The sequence below is a fragment of the Magnolia sinica genome, chromosome 13 (genome assembly GCF_029962835.1).
Source record: "Magnolia sinica isolate HGM2019 chromosome 13, MsV1, whole genome shotgun sequence".
NCBI lineage: Eukaryota > Viridiplantae > Streptophyta > Magnoliopsida > Magnoliales > Magnoliaceae > Magnolia > Magnolia sinica.
The window spans coordinates 9,268,046-9,289,453 of NC_080585.1; the positions used below are offsets into that span (position 1 = coordinate 9,268,046).

Genomic DNA, 21,408 nt, shown 5'->3' on the forward strand with positions numbered 1-21,408 from the left:
GCTCGAAAGGGATTTCATCCTTCCCTGTATCATGGAGAATGAACCCATGAACAAGGTACGGAACACCAGCAAAGCACCATTTTCATGGCCCACCTGATGTGGTGCCGAACTGCCTCAGCCCAAAGCATGTTATCATGGCCTGGATCTCTCGCACTCACACCACGTCGGTGCACATGCTACTAAATGGTTCCATCTGCTCAAAATGCAAATGGCTGATGCCCATGCTGACACATTTGAAGACGGCTGGAATTGCTCACAGAAGAGATGAAGAAAACAATTTCCTGCAGCCCCAAACAACGGCCCATCTGAATGTCTGAAACCTAAAGGTACTTCTAGATGCACCCTCAAGATGAAAACCGTTTACTGCAGCCTCAAACACTGTCCAATCTAAAGTCTAAACCTGAGAGTACTTCCAGTTGCACCCTCGAGGACCAACAGCCACAAATCGCTGAGCTCCCTACTCTAAAATGGCACATCCTACCACAATCAAAGCCCCCCTAGCCAAATTGAAGGATTCAAAATCTGCAGCTGACAAACGTCTACCTTCCATTTATATGGCACATGCTGGCACATGCTGGCACATGCATGCATCAGACAAGCATTAAAGCCGTCCGCATCAAAGCAGACATTCCACATAAATGACACATCAAGGTACATGCACGCATGATCATGAGCACTGTTGTAATAACATAATCAATCCAGGGAGTGGAGAGTGGCCAGCACATGCCTGAAATATATATATATATATATATATATATATATATATATATATATATAAAGAAAGAAAGAGAATAATTTAAAAAAAGAAGAAAAAGAGAGCCCAAGCCAATACATAGATAGTACCTGATCAGCACCTCTGCACATGGTCGGGCATCTCATTGCATTTTTCTTTTCTTTTTTCCCCCCTCCACGTAGAGAGAGAAACAGAGAAACGACATTTCTGAGGGGCATCCATGTGGTTGGAATTGAAAGCACAGGCCCACAAGCACACATACATTAGTGATGGCAATAGAAATAATATAAACGAGATTTAAAAAAAATAAAACTACCCGCTTATAAATATGCAGAATGCGTCGGGCTATCATTACATGCCCCAATACATTTACTCTCACTCGCAGCACCCAAGGGTCATTGTTCACATGCATATGGGGTTGATGAATATAAAAAAAAACATCTGATGGCGTATGGACCCCTTCTCTTTCCCCTTCTGCTCACACCTTTTTTTTCCCCTTTCGGCTCTTCAGACAGTGTAGGCTTGCTGGATGGTGTCTATGTCAAGACCCTTCAGTCTCACCACCGACTCCACGTGCCCTTTCAGGGTGTGTAATTCTCTCAGCCTGGAAACAGATATTGGGTTATATACGTCCATCTTCACTTTCAGAAAATTTTAAATTGTAACTTCGTCATGGAACTGTAGTTTTTCAGGAAATGGGTATTCTGAGGTCAAAACAACCACAGTTACAGTTCTCTTTGGATGAATCATATCACCCTCTGATCAACATCCATTGCAAAGCAGGTACCTCAGTGTACAACCATTTTAGAGGGTTGAAGCATGCAGGACCCACTTTCCACTGCAGAGCACCACCTGATCCCTCAGTAGCGGGAGTTTGGGGGATATGATTCAGGAGTGAAGCATAAGCATCCACAGAGAAAACCAACGTGCGTGGAACTCATCAACCTCCATTCAGAGAGTCAGTTGGGATGAAAAGTGGGGGCCAATTTGATCCGGATGCCTAAAGTTCAAAGCGAGTGTCACCCACCACCTGTAGCTGTCCATTCTTGATAGGCCAGTGATAGATTCACCAGCTATCAACTTCACTATGGACGTTTTACACTGGCTCATTTCTCTTTAAAAAGAATGAAGTCAGAAGAGTCAAAAGAATGACAAGGGAAGCACGCGGAAGACATAAGCTCTAGAAAAGATCATTCCAGTTGTGCTCTTTATTATTACTAAGATGGTAGTAAGATACCTTGCAATCTCAGCTCGCCTTCTAGCCTCTTCTGCCATCTGATTAAGATCCGTGAAATTGGTCCTCTCATTGAACATCTTGGTATCTGGAGGATGCAGGCCATGCAGTGTTCTTTGAGCATGGGCCCACTTAAGCTCCCTCGCCTCCTTTCCGAAATCCTTCTGCCTAGTGAAGGCAATCTGCAAGACAAAATGAACCCGCCACAATCAACAAGAGCAGGAAACCCAACAAAACGGAAACAAAGGCAAATAGATGCATGCATACCCTTTGCTCGATGACAAGATCCCACGCCTTCCCACTCAGTGCGTAGCGAATTATGAACTTGATGAAATCAAGCGGAAAGTAGAAGATGATATTGTAGAGCCAAATAACACCGGCCCAACCCCAGCCAATCCCTTCAATAGCAGCAAAACCCCAGTTTGCGTACACGGCAATCAGTGTAGCAATCTGAACATTGCACGCGGAGCACATATGATTGATAAGCGCGCTGTTCTACGAAGGTGAAAGACAGAAGGCATGAAAAGGATAGGAAGACTCTCTCACCAGCTGAGCAACCAAGAAAGCTACTACCAACAACAAACCGGGGCGCTCGATAAAGGACCAGCTCCGTGATCTCGTCACAAATATGAGAGCCTGGCTGATGGTACTCACTTGCAGGTATATTGCCGAAGCAAGCTTTTTGATGTCATCATGAGCTTCTTTCTGAAGGCTTGAAACATGAAATATTCTCTGGCAAATTCCCAAGTAGCAGAGGTGCAAGTGTTAATCAATGCAACTGGCAAGGCAAGGAGTTATAAATCAAAGGAACTCGAGCAGCAAACTGGAAAATTAAAAAATGGTACACTATTTTGACCAAATCATTTCAAAACTCAAATGAATGGGACTTGCAGTAATGTAAACAAATGTAAATTGGCGTCTTCTTCTTCTTTGTGTGTGTGTGTGTGTGTGTGTGTGGGGGGGGGGGGGGGGGTATATAAGTTGCATCAGAAGTCGAATCGTAAACACAAAACTCAACATCCTATGAACATCCACGGAAATAAATGCATTTTGTTCGATTTTCTGAATCATCTGGAGGCCCAAGAGAATGTACTTTATCCAAACCAGAAGGAACTCGGTTGTACTTCAAAACCATTTAAGAATTTTTTGCTGTAAAAACCACAGGCATACCCTTGTCCAAAAGCACAGATCAAAGTGAATTACCGACTGCCTTATGCTGATCAGTTGATTATTTAGTTAGTATAGTCTTCATACCGGGAAGAAATCAGTTTTGTAGGCAGCCCAGAAGAAAATCACAGTCATCATCGCCAAGTAACTTCCCAGAATGATGCCAGTTGCAAAGATCTCTGCTAGCTTCCAGCTGTCTGGAAGAGGAGAAGGCTTCACCCTATCCTTGGATATTGTCATTATGGTACCTGATCATGTCATTGGAGAGCTGCTCATTTAAAGAGAGAGAGATGGTAGAGAGGTTTTGGGAATTTACTGCAGAAAGAATGAGAAAGAACGAAAAAAACAGAGCCGCTATTGGCCAACCAGTTGAGCAATAAAAGAAAAAAGAAGAAGAATAAGAAGCTACATACGCATGCTAAACCAGAAAGAAGCAAAAAAGGCAGATGATTTTTGGGTAAAGGCACAAACCATCATTCAGGATGGCGATGATGAGAACCATGAAGGGTGGAAAGTCGAACTTCCATATGAGAGCCAGCAGCATGAAACCAAGCTGTTACAATAACACCCCAAGTGGAAGTATAAAGACATGATTTTACTTCATTTTGGTAACCAAAACCTAGGGTTCCCTGACCAAGCAATGCTCATGTAAGGGAAACAAGATCACCCAGCACTTGTTTAAATGAATCCAAGCATATTAAGGTAGATGGTTTCAAAAATGAATCACAGCATGCTCAACTCATAATAAAAAAGCAACCTCAGGAGCAGGCTTGGTAGTACTAATTGCCGTCAGTTCTACACAAAAACCTGCACTTCACACGTAAGCCAGCAAAGCCATCTAGATGATATCTAAACTGAATTTGTGCTAGTAGAGACAAACCTGACTAATCATTTATACTAGATGCTTTGCTGGACACAAAAGTCATACCAGAGGTGCAGGTACAGCCATATGACATTTACATGATTAAGCCTGATATATTTCTATCAGATAACTTACCACAATACGAATTGTAATAGACACTGCATAAATCTGCAAAATGTAATGGGACTCTATCAGAAACAGCTTATGCAGCAAAAAAGGTGGGGAAGAAGTGATTAAACTGTTGACAAGGGAGGAAGGGAAAACAAACAAATTTCAATGGGAAGAACAACATTCATCCATGATCAGGAGGCAATGCTTACTGTGTAATTTTTCATCCTCTGAAAGATTGCACGACTCGTCAGCACGGCACTAATGATGACACTCAGGCCAGGTTCTGTAAGGACAATGTCAGAAGCACTGCGAGCTGCATCAGTTGCGTCTGCAACGGCTATCCCAATGTCAGCCTTCTTAAGAGCAGGAGCATCATTAACTCCATCACCAGTCATTCCACATATATGTTTCCTTGCTTGCAGACGTTTAACAATCTCGTATTTGTGCTCTGAATCAACAAATAGACATAAGCAAGGTGATAGAAGATGTTTTACTACTCGAAGCAAAGAATGAACAGTCTTGATGCCACGAGCAAATACCAGGGAAAACACCAGCAAAACCATCGGCCTTCTCTATCAGCTCATCAATTGGCAAAGCAACAATTGACTCGTCCTTGTTCTGTCCTAGCAAAGCTGATGAAGGGTACATGTTGGTGCCCATTCCCAGACGGCGACCGGTTTCCTTTCCTATAGCTAGTTGATCACCTGATAGAAATCCAAGCATGTTACAGACAAGTAATTAACGTATGGAGCGGGGGACACAATAATGTAAAAACAGGCCTTCCATGCCTGACAGAAAATTGTTAAAGAACATCAGTTGTCCAAATAGAACAATCTAAAAGGAAAGATGATTGTATGAAAACCGAGAAATGTGGAAATGATACAAGATCCAGGACATTATCACCCCTTGACAAACTTTCCTATGGCCTGAACTTTGGACTGAATAAACTGAGCCACAAAAAAGTCTAACTCGATGAAAGGTGACATCAGCTCTGATTCATATGAAACTCATGGTATTTACATTTACAGTTTTACACCCAAACATTGGCAACTCCTAACTTAAATTTATACAATTTACCAGCCAATCCATAAACAAGTATTCTCTTATACTCTTTTCATTTGTTTGTTGCCTTGATGGATTGTGTATTTAATACCTTGTCTCCTTCAATAAATTTCCTTCTTTTTTTTCCCCCAGAAATTCCCTTTGTTAGTGATAAAAAAAGACACTTTTCTTTGGCCTTGTGAATGTTCACGACTCTCAGACAGGCTAGGAATTCTTTATGCCGTGCATGTTTAGGGCCATGCCCATATTTGTTAAACACATCTTCCAGCAGCAGCTGATTCCTAATATTCTTAATTTTCCATTTAGTTTCCATGCAAAAGTTCACCTGAATGAATTTAGGGACTCATCAATCGAGTCTCAAGCTGACTCAAAATCGCGCCCTCACCCAATAAAAGTGCCTTCAGGATTCAACTTTGGTCACATGATGGATGGCATTCCTAAGGTTTCCTAAAAGGTGGGGGAGGTTCCCTGCATTTTCTATTTTTCTGTAGTTTAAACGGGTAGGCGGTGAATGGATCTCCTAGGCATTTTGGAAGCTTTCAGAGAACTAAAAATGAAATGGAAGGACCTCGCAAGTAGCCAACTTTATTCATGAGATCCCTTTGATTGATTTGAAGAATAAACGTGAAGGAAGTGCATAAAATGAAGAACATTAGAAAGTTGGATAAAAAAACAAAAAAAACTTGTAAAAGTGTAGAAATGTAGTTTTTTCTTTATTTCTTTCTTCGTCTTCTTTTTTTTAAAGGGTAACGGTAGAAACGTGGTTGGTATTTTCCAACAACAAAATTGTAAAGAATGATGTCATAAGACAGAAGCCAACCTGTGATCATTTTAACATTCACACCAAGGTTTAGTGCCCTCCTGATTGTTTCTGCACTGTCATGTCGAGGAGGATCAAAAAGAGGCATGAGACCAATGAATTGCCATGGACCTCCTGGACTATCTTTCCTACCCTCTGGAACCTCCTGCATAACAATCAATGTTGTACCCAAATAGCAAATGAAATAGGTTACTCATACACAACTAGAAAATAGACAAGAATAAAGTAGAGTCAGCAAAAGAGAGGATGCCGACAATTTACCTGGTAGGCAACTGCAAGGGATCGAAGCCCTCGCTCCGCAAACTTGTCAATCACAGCATGAACTCTACGCTCTATGTCAGACCTATTGTGTGCAAGGTTCAAAATCTGGGCAACCATTGGCCAAGGAGGATCAGCAACCAAAGCCAGGGATTGTAAAAGTCACTCCTAACAAGAAAGAAGAAACCATGAAAACAATAATACTAGTAGTACCTGCTCTGGTGCACCTTTACTAACACGATGCATTTTCCCTTCACTGTCGATGTAAGTTAGAGCTGTCCGTTTATCAGTCGGGTTAAAAGGAAGGAAATGGATCTCTTGAACACCAGCCCGTGCCTTTTAGTGCAATAAAAAGGGGGAAATCCAAAAGAGAAAAATTAACAATCCATCCAAATAGACACACACAGAGAGAGAGAGAGAGAGAGAGAGAGAGAGAGAGATCTCAAGTCCAACCAGTTGGACCGCAGTTAACAGTCCACCAGTGGACAACTTCTAACCTGTTAAGTGCTTGTGACATCCAATCATCCTAATAGGTTGGCCCCACCATGAGGATCACCTAGTGCAAAAATCAGCCCTAAACAATCATCAAGTGAGCCACACCATAAAAAACAGTGTATAGCCATTGATAAATAGCAAAATACAAGTGTGGTCGACTTGATCAATGGATAGGGCTGATTTTAATTTTTTCATGAAGCATTCTTCATGGTGGGGCCAATCTATTGAATGGGTTGGATGTCCTATGTGCTTAGCAAGTTAGAAGTTATCCGCCAGGTGGACCGTACCCTGCGGTCCAACCGGTTGGACTTGAGACCTTGACATATGGAATTTCCATTACCTCTTTTGGGTCGGCTAGCATCCCAACAATAGCAGTGTCGATGGCATCTTGGTTTTCAGTTCTGGAAGCTCTGGCAGCCATTAGAATGACAGTGCCCTGGTCTACACCTTTTGCAAAAACCTAGGGAATGATAAATTCAAAGCGAGGAGACACAATAAGCATCCATTTCCATCCTCAAAAACAAAACTCAGTCACAGGCATTCTGTACGACCTCAATAAGATTCTTGTCAACTGTGAGTTTGTTCAAAGTTAGAGTTCCCGTTTTGTCACTGCAAAGAACATCCATTCCAGCCATTTCCTCGATGGCAGTCATCCTTTTCGTGATAGCCCCCTACAACAGTAAACATCCACATAAAGTGGGCACTAACCAAACCACAAAGCAATGAAAGTGTTTCTGCAGAATCCAACCCATACCAACCTGCTGAGACAAACGATGAGATCCAATTGCCATTGTCACGGAGAGAACTGTGGGCATGGCAATCGGAATTCCTCCAATGAGAAGGACCAGAAGATTGTCAATTCCTGGACGATACTTCCGGTCTTGAATAGGATACATGACAACAATCTCAATTACCATTCCCACAGCAATCGAACATATACAGAAGTTCCCGATTGCAGTCAAGACCTAACCAGTGAAACAAAAACCATACATGAATGAAAAAACAAGGGAACAGCGAGATTTGTCCCGGATCAAGAGATTGCAGTGCCTTGCCTTCTGGAAATGGCCGACTTGGTTGGTGCTGTCTACAAGGTGAGCAGCCTTGCCGAAAAAGGTATGCACACCAGTGGCAATAACAATGGCTTCGATCTCTCCTTGCTTGCATGTGGAACCAGAATAGACACCATCGCCAGGGCCTTTGGTCACGGGCAGGGACTCTCCAGTAAGGGCAGACTGCACATTGCAAAAACAAGCTGAACCATGAGGTGGCCTACCTTGATCGTTTAACAGTAAGGTGTCAATTGGGGGTACGGCCTAATCGTGGCTGATGCCACTTTCGAAGAGTAAGCTAGAGCTTCCCCCTTTTTCTGCCTCAAACGACATGCCAGATAAGAAAAGCAGAGTCTGGTTCTTACCCAAACCAAGATTGCAGTGGCACATTCTGTGGCCTTGACATTGAAGGACACTCGAACATACAATAACGTGGAAGAGGATAACAAGATGCAATAACACACCTGATCGATTTTCAACGGATCACCATCAAGTAGACGGGCATCTGCAGGAACGATATCCCCGAGCTTGATACTGATAATGTCCCCCGGGACAAGAACAGCCGCATCTTCCTCACTCCACCTCCCATCCCTGAGAACCTGGAGACTCACAATGCAAAGGAACCGAATCAGCTACCAGAACATAAATCGAACAAAAGCTAGACATATCGCGGCAGTCCCCACTTTATACAAGGTAAAATCCACAAACGCATGACATGCATGACTTGATAAGTGCAGGACAGTCCTAAAATTTCAAGATCCTGATAATTGCACTCCAAAATCCACTTTATTCTTTGAAAATCTACGCACCAGAAAAGCCTAATATCTAAAACTCCAATCTTATGGTTTCATTATCCACATGAATTTCATCACTACATCATCGACTGCTAAAATTGGAAGAGAGAGAGAGAGAGAGAGAGAGAGAGAGAGAGAGAGAGAGACCCAACATAGATCTAACGTTAGTAAGTAAACTACCTTAGCTTTGGGAGCAAGACGGGCCATCAGGGCCGCAGCAGCATTCCCAGCGTTATTCTCTTCAATGAAACTGATTGTCGAATTGATCACAAGAAGGGTTATAATACCAACAAAATCCTGCCAATCTGGAGGCTTTCCCTACAAAATTCAAAACGCCAAATCAAAAAATTTCTCAACCTCAAACATACCCCACTCAAAATCCTCAAAAACCAAAAAAATAAAAATAATAAAACAAAAAATCAAATCAAATCAAATCAAATAAAGCTTACTCCTCCGTTCGCAAGAGCAATGGCCATGATCGCAGCGGCTTCCATGACCCATGATAGCGGGTTCCACATAAACCCCAAAAACTTCAAGAACTTGCTCTCCTGAAACACTCAAAACAAAAAATCTAAAATAATTAAAAAACGAAAATTAAAATGAAGAACATGCACCCAACATCTGTGTATATATCCAAAACCTTCTTCTCTTCAAGCTTGTTGTGGCCGAAGATGGACAACCTCTCCTGAGTAGCCTCAGTCGTCAGACCCTCCTTGCTACATCTTAGATTCTCAAACACCTCTTCAATCGGTATGTTCTCCTACACAACCCAATCACCAAAATTAATATATATATATATATATATATATATATATATATATATATATATATATATATATATATATATATATATATATCCAAAAATCCAAGTAAAAATAACAAAAAATAAAATACAACTACTTCAGATCTGGTAATAGTAGTCGAACCAAATCCACAGCTTCCTTGAGAACTGCCTCCAAAACCTCCGCCTTATCTCCCATCCTCTCTCTCTCTCTCTCTAACGCTTACAAACCTACTGAAAAAAAAAAAAAAAAAACCCAGATCAGAGCCGTAGAAAATAGGAAAGTGAAAAAAGAGAAGGAGAGAGTGTGTCTGTGAGAGAAGAAAATCTTGCGCTTACTAACCAAAAAAAAAAACAGATCAGAGCCGTAGAAAATAGGAAAATGAGAGAAGGAGTTACAGGGAAGAGTGTGTGTGAGAGAGAAGAAAATGAGAGAGAGAGAGAGAGAGAGAGAGAGAGAGAGACAGAGAGTACCATACCGGATAGTGCAGATCAGGGCGAGAGGAGGACGAGGGAGTTCCAATTCATATGATCGCCCCTCTTTTATCAGGTGCGCAATTGGATACTCTGGCTGCCTATGACGCTTCATACTCAATATACATGGTACACGTCACACACATTAACTTGATATGACCACACTAAATTGCTTATTCCGCTGCAAAAAAAAAAAAAGTTTCTTCAATAACAATTAGATTAGTTGAAGAATCCCAACCTCTGATTCGTGGATACTCGCTTTCTAAAATGTGACCATTGGACTTTTGTCATTTCCACCAATCTTATAGTCAGAGAATCAAATATGCTACATTTTCTGTCATTGGCACATCAAACTGGAAAAATATAATTTGGACGGTTTAATTTAATTAATTGTATTTTTCTATGTTATTTCTAAGTGAATGAGTACCATCTGTCCAACTCTGCCAGAGTATCAAAGCTTTTCACCTCTCATTACTGGCTACTAGGGCACGACCTCGGCCGCGGATAAACGGCTCGAACCGGAACATGTACTTGACGGGTACACTCCCTGATTATTAAAATTCATCATTCATTTTCCCTTGCGCGACTGCGCTTCAGAGATTCGCGCGAGTATCAGATTCCACATACTTGTCGTGGCCCACGTGGTCTGGGATGTGCGTCCAAGATACGGCCAGCACATCATTTGCAGGAGGGAATACCAATAACATGCGGCCGTGCGTGTGATGTTTGGAGAAGGAAAAGATGGCACGTGGTCTTAGTTTTGATGTGTGATGTGGGCTATGTGATGAGTTGTCCATCTTGGATTATTTTGATTTACAAGGTGGTCCAAAATAGATGAATGGTTCTGATTCTAACACGTGCAGTTCTTCGGATTTTTTGGCGAGTCATATCTTTAAAGTATCCTCCTGCGATTCGCTTTAGAATTTTTGGATTCTTTTTATTAAATAGTAAAAGGTGAAGGGTGAAGTAGGAGAGAAAAAGAGTCCACCTTGGGCGTAACCCCCACCAACCCGAGAAAGGTCTTGGAAGAAACGCGAAAGCTACTCGCGGGGTACGTGTATAAGCATGTCACATGCGTGATAGATCCGACCGTTCATTAGACAGGGACTTCCTAAATGCATTTTTCTTCCAAAGAATTCATCCAATCTGCTTGTCTTATACGTCTCCATTGCAATTTGAACGTGGACCGTTTATCAATCTCCGAAAAGATCTTATTGTAAGACCGTAGATTCCATAAACAGCCTCGCTTTGAGCCAACTGGCATACCCCACGTGGCCCAGTCGATAGAGGAATGGATTTGTAATAAACAATGTACGCGTTTATGTCGGTTGAACAGTGGGATTCGAATTCTACTGGCGCAAGTACCTTTAAAGATAGTAAAGAGCAGGTAGAATACATCCCGACGTATTGAAATTAGAAATTGGATAGGTTGGTGCTTTAGCAATTGGATCTGGTCCTTTTCAACGTCCCAAAATGTTTAAACCATGATCCTCGACGTGGATAGCGGATACCCAGAAAAACCTCATCACCATCAAAGTATCTCAACCATTTGATTACTCAAAGTTCAAAAAGACCGTCCATATTCAAACCAAAGAAACATGATCAAAGCGTTAAAATACTCCAAAGAGAGAGAGAGAGAGAGACTTGATTTTATGGATTTCCACCATCCAAGGTGAGGCCCATCATATAAACGGTTTGGATCAATGAAAAAACCCCAGATGCAAAGGCTATAGTCCCAACGTTCTCTAATCCAGTGGCTCATGGATATCTTTTGGATATGGTCCATATGGTTGGACTAGAGTTCCATCACCTTCTTTTGTATTTTCGAGTTTTTGACCGACGGAGAGTGAAATTATTGCAGTACGACCCTCTTTTTCTGTACCCATGTGGATTGACACCTGTGTCGACGTAGGTCGTCTAACTGGCTAACTTCACCCAACTTCTATTTAAATAAAAAAAAATCTTGATTTGCTAATGTAGGTTGCTACTCCGGCGTACCATGGTTGGCTATACGCGTGCAGACACATTTCGGGTTTGGGTCGGATCCTAGAGTGCTCATGTTTGGGTTAATCGGTCTTGAGTCTTGCCGGGTCCGGATCTTTTTAGGTATGGACTTTTTTAGGGTCCGAACCTGAACCCTTGACCCATTCGATTTTAGTATAGTGGGTTGGGGTGGTCGGATCCATGTTGAATAAGGAGATCTATAGCATTGGGCCAACCTAAATGGATGGATTAGATGACATATTCAAGTGCTACATTGATGTACGTTGTTTAGTAAATGAACTCTCCAATGTAGTTGTCCATTAATATATCTCTAATCGTGTTGCTATAGTAATTAATATACGTTTTGTTGATGTTGTAATTAATATATGTTTAATACCGAACATTACCACTAAAACTAAGGAAACTTGGTCCAAGCCGTACTTAATTTTATATGGTCTGAGATGGATGTGGATCCAAAGAAGAACTTAGGTCAGTGGTTTTCTTCCGTGGCGGCATTTAATTAGGTCATGTGATCAAGTTTTAAATATACTTTGCATGACTCCATATTCGTAACGTCATGTGGCCAATCAAATTCCACCATATATGGATAGTTCCCAAATGCCCTTGTACATCCAAGATGAGCTGGCCGGCCCAATTTTGATTGGGACCCTATTGTTAATGAGGGCGGATTAGGTGCGGTCCTTGCTATGGGGCCTACCTTGATGTATGTATTTTACATCCACTATCTAGTGGTGTTTACTGATCGGTTTAGGGCATGAGCTAAAAATAAAAAATAAAGCAGATCCAACTCTAATGTGGACTATATCATAGGAAAGAGTGATGATCAAAAGCTCTATCATTAAAAACTTGGTAGGGCTCACCATAAAATTTTCGTAATGTTTATTTGCCATACGGTCTGTTTATAGGGTTACATATACATGAATAAGGCAAAATACAAATATCATCTTCATTCAAAACTTTTGTGGCTCATTAATAGACAATCACCACTATTTCTCATGGTATTGTTAGCTTGAAAATTGGATGTGTTTTAATTTTGGACTCATGCCCTAAGATGGTATGGAAAAAATTAATAGACTGTGTGGATATGGAATACATACATTAAGATGGACCCCGCGGTAAGACGCGCACTTTCTTGGGTGAGGTTGGTCTCACCTAATATGCTCGAAGTAGGTGTCACTTAAATAACACCTTAGTGGGTGTTACCATTACCATGGACTCACCTTATGATGTGTTGTGTATCCACAATGTCATCTCTTTTTCTAAGTCATTTCAGGACATAGTCTCGTAAACTAAGTAGATTCAAATCTTATGTAAACCATTCAACAGGAAACATTAGTGATTGGGTGCCTCACTATTAAAAATTCCAAAAGGCGCCTATAGTAAAGTTTTCATAATGTTTATTTTCCATCCAGTGTAAAGAGAAAATACAAAGAACATAAAGATCTAAAACTTTTGTGGCTCCTAAAAAAGTATTTAATGTTAGGGATTTGGGCTGCAAAACCACACAGATCTAAATCTAGGATAGCAATACAATGGCACTAAGCAATCGCAGAAAAACACAAAGTTTTAACGTGAAAAATACTTGCGGGAAAAAACCACGGCATAAAGCGACAGAAATCCACTATGAAATAGAAATTACAAGAGAAATGACTTACCTGATTCGAACAACCTCGAATCTCACCCCTGTTACACCCTTTGATAACCTTTGAATCTTTTAGAAAGCCTTTTTCATCCTATAAAATAACCTTATGGACCCTTATTTATAGTTTTAGGAAACTCTCTTCCGCATCCTTATTGCGAAAAGACTCAAATCCACAATCCACACAAATTCGGAAACGAATCTACGTAACTACGACTGGTCGTAGGATGGTCACGACTGGTTGTAGGACACCTACGACCGGTCGAGCAATCCCTACGACCGGTTGTGAATCCCGAACACCAAGACTTTGAGTCGAGCGGGCTACGACCGGTCGAGACGACCCCTACGACCGGTCGAGAAATCCCTACGACCGGTTATAGGCAGTGAAGACTTTCTGACAACAATCTCCACCAAGTCTTCAACTTTCAATCGTGTAGCACCTTGACCTCTCCTCTTATCTCTTCATCGCATCATAGCTTCAATCAACGCTTCTCGTGCACACTCCGTCATTCTTTTACGCCATCGCCAAGCCTAGAGAAGTTGCAAAGAACTTAAACTTCTCTGTAGGAACGACCTTGGTGAGCATGTTTGCTCGATTTACGCTGGTGTGAATCTTTTCCAATGTGACGCCTCCTTCCTCGAGTACCTGTCTGATAAAGTGGTGACGAACATCAATGTGTTTAGTACGTGAGTGATAAACAGAATTTTTAGCCAAATTGATAGCGCTCTCGCTATCACATTTAACCGACACGGCCTCCTGCTGAAGTTTCACTGATTTATCATGCCTCTAAGCCAAACACTTTCTTTAAAAGCTTCCATCACTGTCATATATTCTGCTTCGGTCGTAGAAAGAGCTACCACAGATTGAAGCTTCGACATCCAACTGATTGCTCCACCCGATAGTACAAACGAGTATCGTGAAGTAGACTTCTTGGAATCTATACTGCCTGCGTAGTCGGAATCCACATATCCTACCAACTTTGTCCCTATTTTCTCAAAAGTTAAGACGTAGTCTTTTGTACTTCGAATGTATCAAAGTAGCTATTTCACTGCCTCCCAATGTTGCTTGCCGGAGTTTGACATGTATTTACTCATAAAACCAACTGCCTGTGAAATATCCGGTCTCGTACAGACCATGACATACATTAAACTGCCAACCGCATTTGAATAGGGCATATGAGACATAACTTGTTTTTCCTCATTTGATTTAGGACATTGTTCTGAGGAAAGCTTGAAGTGAGCCGCGTGGGGAACGCTTACTGACTTTGCCTGATCCATCCCATACTTGATCAATACCTTTTTAAGGTATTCTGTTTGTGACAACCAAAGCATGCTCCTCTTTCTGTCTCTATGAATATCTATGCCGAGAACCCTCTTTGCAGCCCCCAGATCTTTCATCTCGAATGTCCCTGATAACTTAGTCTTCAGTACATTGATTTTAGACATATCATGACATGCGATCAACATATCATCAATATACAGTACTAGGATGATGAATTTTTGATCACTCAGTGTCTTGAAATAGATACAGTGATCATATTCACTCCGAGTAAATTTCTGACTCACCATGAAAGAATCAAATTTTTTATACCACTGCCTAGGCGACTGTTTCAGGCCGTACAACGACCTCATTAACCTGCAAACCTTTTTCTCTGCCCTTTTAACTTCGTAGCCCTCTGATTGCTTCATGTAGATCTGCTCTTCCAATTTCCCATGCAGGAATGCAGTCTTCACATCCATCTATTCTAACTCGAGATCGTATTGGGCAACCAGCGCCAACACGAATCTGATAGATACCTGCTTAACCACTGGCACGAATATATCTGTGAAGTCGATTCCTTATCTCTGAGCATAATCATTCGCTACCAACCTTGCTTTGTATCTATCCTGTTTCATTTTGAATAACCACTAGCATCCGATCACTTTTCGGCCCACAGGAAGCCACCAGCTCCCATGTGCGATTTTTGTGCAACGAGTCCATCTCATCATCCATCGGTGCCTTTCACTTTTTTGCATCAGGCTCATTAAGAGTATCCTGAATAGTAGACGAGTCCCCCTCATCTGTAATGAGGGCATATGCAATATTAGAGTCATCCTTATATCTTGCCGGTAACCTGCGATCACACGGTGGATTCCTTCTCATAGGTGGCTGCTCCACCTGATCCTGTACGTCTGTCTTCGCATCTGTTTCTGCCTGTGTATCATCTGTATCAATCTGGCCGTCTACGATCACATTTTCTGGTTCTTCTTGTTCTTTTTGATCATTCTTGCGAAATAAGGAGCTTTCATCGAATCTGACGTCACGGCTAGTGATGACCTTACGTGTGACCTTGTCGAATAACCTGTAACCTTTCACACCAATGCCATAGCCAACAAAGATATACTTCTTGGCTCTATGGTCTAGCTTATTTCTCTCAACTGGTGGTATATGAGAGTAAGCCTCACAACCAAATATGCGTAGATCTGAGTAGTCGAGTTTCTGACCACTCCATACTTCATCTAAGATTTTATATTCAATTGTTGTTGAATGAGAACGGTTCACCAAATAACAAGCCGTGTTAACGGCCTTAGTCCATAAGTCCTTGCCAACGTAGCATTACTTAACATGCATCTGGCACTCTTCAGGAGAGTCTGATTCATTCGCTTAGCCACACCGTTTTGCTCGAGCGTGTGGCGCATTGTGTTGTGCTTGTTGATCCCTTCGTCCTTACAATAATCATTAAATTTAATGGAAGCAAATTCTCCACCATTGTCAGTCTTTAAAACCTTTATTTTCCGCCCTGACTGTTTTTCTACCATTACCTTCCATTGCTTGAATATGGTAAAAACTTCGGATTTACGTTTCATGAAGTAAACTCAAACTTTCCTGAAGTAGTCGTCAATGAATGAAACAAACCATGACGACCCCCCAATGGAAACTTCTGGCGTGGCCCCCATGCGTCAGAGTGCACATAATCAAGCACTCCCTTACAAACATATTTTTCATATTTAAAAGACAGTCTAGATTGTTTACCATATCTACAATGCTCACGTATATCTAAATCAAAATTTTTAAAAACTGGAATCAAACACCGATCAGAAAGTACATTCATGCCCCGCTCGCTCATGTGGCCCAGACAAGCATGCCACATACGTAGAGACGTGGAGTCTGCAATAGCTACTGCTGCTCCACCTGCCGAGGTGCTCCTAATCAACCTGTAAAGGTTTTCATACCTTTGTGCTCTCATAACCACGAGTGCCCCTTTTGAAACTTTAAGGACACCATCAATACCAGTGAACTTGCACCCTATAACCTCGAGTGCACCGAGAGAAATCAGACTTTTCTTCATATCAGGAACGTGTCTGACGTCAGTCAAGGTACGCTCCATCCCATCAAACATCTTGATACTCACTGTGCCAATAGCCACAACATTACTGGCATTGTCATTGCCCATAAAAACTTGTCCACCATTACATTCCTTGTAACTGGTAAACCAACTCTTATGAAGAGTCGTGTGATAAGATGCTCCTATGTCAAGTATCCACTCATCTTTATGATTGTCGTGTAAGTGACCAATCATGAAAACGAACACTTGATTCTTCATCAGATGTGACCATATTGGCCTCCTTGGAAGAAGCCGCTGAATTTTCTTTCTTCGTTTTAGTTCTACAATCCTTCTTCATGTGTCCAGACAACCCACAATTCTAAAACTTTAATTTTCTTTTGCCCTTGCCCTTAGATTTGGATCTAGGTCTTGAAGATCCTGTACCTCTTTCAGAATCTCTGCCCCTCGTAATCAGTGCCTTGGAAGATGTCCTCATGTCGCCATTTAGCTTTCTCATAGCCTTCCCTTGAAGGGTTGAGATAACGATGTCAACACTCAGAGTTTTATTTGTTGTGCACATCGTGTCCCTGAAAGACTCACATGATGCAGGAAGAGAATTCAACAATATACATGTCTGTTCCTCATCTTTGACCACTTCCTCCATATCCAGCAATTTGCACATTAATTTATTAAAGTTGCTGATATGGGCTTCTATATCTCCACCCTCTGCCATCTTGAAGGAATAACACTGTAGCTTTAAGTGTAGGCGATTTTCAGAGGACTTCTTTGCATATATGTTCTCTAACTTTGCCCACAAACCAGCCACAATTTTCTCCCTCAAAACATTATAAAGAACCTCATCCGTGAGACATAAACCGATAGAGGCTAAAGCATTACTATCAAGGTTTTTTCCATTCATCATCTTTCATGGTAGATTTTCGCTCTTCAATAGCCTTAATCTCGCCTTACTTGGTTGATATGCTAATCATCTTAACCTTACATAACTCAAAATCATTTTTGCCTAAGTACTTCTCAATATCAAACTTGTCGTTTTCCATTATTACTAAACCTGTAGATTCAGATCTGTGCCCTAACGATTGCTTTGATACCACTTGTTGGGGATTTGGGCTGCGGAACTACACAGATCTAGATCTAGGATAAAAATACAATGACACTAAGCAATCATAGAAGAACACAAAGTTTTAATATGGAAAACCCTTACGGGAAAAAACCACGGCATAAAGCGACTGAAATCCACTATGAAATAGAAATTGCAAGAGAAAGAAATTATCCGATTCGAACAACCTCGAATCTCACCCTTGTTACATCCTTTGATAACCCTAGAATCCTTTAGAAAGCCTTTTTCATCCTATAGAATAACCCTATGGACCCTTATTTATAGTTTTAGGAAACTCCCTTCCACATCCTTATTGCAAAAGGATTCAAATCCGCAATCCACATAAATTCGAAAACGAATCTGCGTAACTACGACTGGTCGTGAGATGGCCACGACTAGTCATAGGACCCCTACGACCGGTCGAGCAATCCCTACGACCGGTCGTGAATCCCGGACACCAAAGATTAGAGCTCTCTGGACTTTGAGTCGAGCGGGTTACGACCAGTCGAGACAACCCCTACAACCGGTCGTAGGCGGTGAAGACTTTCTGACAACATTTAATGGTCATTCATCACTGTTTTTGGTAGTATGGTCCTCACGAGATTTGTATCTTCTTAAGATCCAGGATAACGTCCTAAAATAAGATAGAAAAACGAATGAATGAGATGAATATACAACAAATACATGAAGGTGGGCCCCACATGGTTAGGGTAACACCAACTAAGTTGTTACCCAGGTAAGAGCTAATCCGTTCCCCTTGTTAGCCGGTGAAAAATGGTGGGACCCAAACTTGGGCTAAACACAACTTGCATGGGCACCTACTATAATACTTCTTCAACGAGGGAGAAAGACCTACAATGCATGAAATCCACCCTGTCCGTTTGGTGCATCACCCCTTGTTTAACCTTAATCCCAAAAAACATACAGATTCAATGTCTGGGTGGGTGGGACAAAACATCACGTTAATGGTATTTTTATCATTGATCTTGAGCAACTGAATTTTTTTTCTCTTTTTTATATACATGTAGTTTTCTGTCTGATAGCCTCTTGGAACGGCTGGAATGGTTTGATCTAGTAATGGGGCCCAGTGATTTGACTGATGGATTGTCTTGGGTGTATGAGATACGTTCCATGGACGGGTGCGTTTGTAGCATGATCGAAGGAGGCGCTCTTTTTTATTTTTTCTTTGTTTTCCTCTAGCACGAGAGGAATTGCAGGATAGCTTCAGATTGTGGTGATGCAAACACGTTACAGTTGTAAACGTGACAGTCATGAAGTTCAGTACAAACCGTTCAAAATTGTGGACCCTACTTCAAGTGAGTCATGACCCAAAAGTCACACTTACTGGATGACCGAATAGAAATCAAAGTGAAAAATGATGTAAACAACGAATGCACATGATAAAAGGTTGAGATCTTGGATTTATCCACTCCATCTTATTTGGAAATGGCCCACTGATGATTTACACGGTTTAGATTGACGTACATTTATGTAGAGTGACAGTGACCGTCTGCTTGAACATAGATCATCATACTCTGCCAACATTTGAAATAATGCCTCCATTACATGATTCCTGCGTGAGAATTGAGATACTAAAAAATGTTTATTCAACACCGCTTAGTTTAGACAGATATTTAAAATTAAGAATAAAAAATTAGTACGTGCTTGCCATAATTAGACAATCTGTCAATTCGGTTGATAGACTGCAATAAACATTTAAATTTAGGATCGATCAACGGTCCACATTCAATAAAGAAAAAAAAAATCCTCTAATCCAGCCGTATGGATCGTCTGATCGGTATGATGTTTTGGGCCATGACCACTTTCTGGCTGAAATCACTGGACAAACTACAGATCTGAAAGACGTGCCAGTTTTTGTGCTTCAGTTTCAACAATACCAACTTTTTATTTACTGACAGGAATCAGTTAACTTGCATTCAATAATCACATTTAAATCGTATAGCAACAGGTGATCAGGACCGTCCATCTAGTGGGCCCAATCAGGGATGATTTATGGCTTAAAAACCACAATGGTTGGACAATCCTAGTCATCTAATTAGTGGCCTTTGAAACAACTGTATGAAACAGAAATGCATGGGAAAACAATTCGGGCCACGATGGTCTTTGATCAATGGTATTTCCACAATTGGGCCCAGTAGATGTGCGGTTTAGATCACAAGTTCCCCTGCCACATGTACAGTTGAGGATGACCTTTGTTCTTCCTACTTCCGATTGTAATATATAGTTAAAAGAAGTAATTGGTTAAGGAAGCTGAGTTAGTAGTTGAGTAAGGAGAGACTTTTGTGTGCTAACAAAGAGTGTGGATGGTAGGTAATGTTACGACAGATTGGAGGTTGGTTAACCACACGCACCACCTTCTACACACGCATGTACCAGTATTGCACCTGTCTAGAACACCCCAGTCGTCTATTAAGTGGGTCCCACATTATGGACAGTCTAACTGATTCATATAGGCCCGAATTTGTGAAAAAATAATGGATGGTTTACAGGAGAAACGCTCACATCCAGATGGTCGAATGATAACTTCCTATTTATAAATGCTAATGCAACATATTCCTCACCCAATAGGTTGGCAACATCATGAGGATCAAATTGTGTAGAAATCAACCCCATCTGCTCGTTAGGTGGACCACACAAGGAAAAATAATATGTAGCCGCTAATAAATAAAAAACTAATCGCACGGCCACCAATAAGTGAAATCAATCTACTCAGCCAAGCAAACTAGACCACATTCACATAGAGCAAATGGTAATGAAAATAATGCATGATTTACAGAATCTCCCGAGCATTTTTCTCATCGTTTATGATTTTGAACATTTACAACCTTTCAAATAATTATCATTTCAAAACTATTAAAAAAAGAAGAAGAAGAAGAAGAAGAAGCTTTGCCTCTCTCTAGCTGAGCCAATGGGAGTAGAAGGAAAGTCCAATCAAGGTTTACTTGTCTGATAGAACTTAAAACAATTAATTTCTTCAAGAGTAAAAGAACTTGATCGGGTCATAACTTAATCAGAACGCAATTGACGTATTCAAGTACTTAAACCCACGAAAAAAAACTTTTTTAAAATAAAGGTGAAACTCAACAAGACGTCACTTGAATCACCGACACAGTATACTATTTAATAGGGAGTGGAGCACATGCAAGGTATAAGGTTGGGATTTTTTTTTTTGATATCTTCATTGAAAGAAAAATAGCCCTCTTCTGTATATATATAAAAAATACTGGTACATTAGGAAAGCTTCTTAGTTGTACAATTGCTAATTATAATTCTGGAATCGAACTAAGATGAAATTATAGATTTGTACAGATTTTCAATCTAATACTTCCTCTCAAATTCGAGAGTGAGCATTGAGAATGCTTAACTTAGAGCTCACCGTTGAAATGAGTCATTTGTTTGAGAATTATTTTGAAATAAATAATTTGAATACTGAAAAATTAAAATAGAAAATTTGTTTTGTATCAGACTGAATCATGTATCAA

At 40.9% G+C, this 21,408-nt stretch overlaps 1 protein-coding gene across 1 annotated transcript; it reads right to left on the reverse strand.

Annotated features, from left to right (window-relative positions):
* Positions 1-1,015: 1,015 nt before the first annotated feature.
* LOC131222719 (ATPase 11, plasma membrane-type) lies at positions 1,016-9,912 on the reverse strand. Its single transcript, XM_058217884.1, has 22 exons — positions 9,846-9,912; positions 9,512-9,600; positions 9,226-9,345; positions 9,035-9,133; positions 8,766-8,903; positions 8,256-8,390; positions 7,795-7,974; positions 7,501-7,707; positions 7,294-7,413; positions 7,083-7,202; positions 6,461-6,583; positions 6,251-6,355; positions 5,990-6,134; positions 4,647-4,811; positions 4,317-4,555; positions 4,132-4,164; positions 3,606-3,687; positions 3,222-3,382; positions 2,514-2,699; positions 2,235-2,417; positions 1,971-2,149; positions 1,016-1,337 (listed from the first exon to the last, which is right to left on the reverse strand). Exons 2-22 carry the CDS (start codon positions 9,563-9,565, stop codon positions 1,241-1,243), a joined length of 2,871 nt encoding a protein of 956 aa, XP_058073867.1. The 5' UTR covers positions 9,566-9,600; positions 9,846-9,912; the 3' UTR covers positions 1,016-1,240.
* Between the last annotated feature and the right edge of the window lie 11,496 nt (positions 9,913-21,408).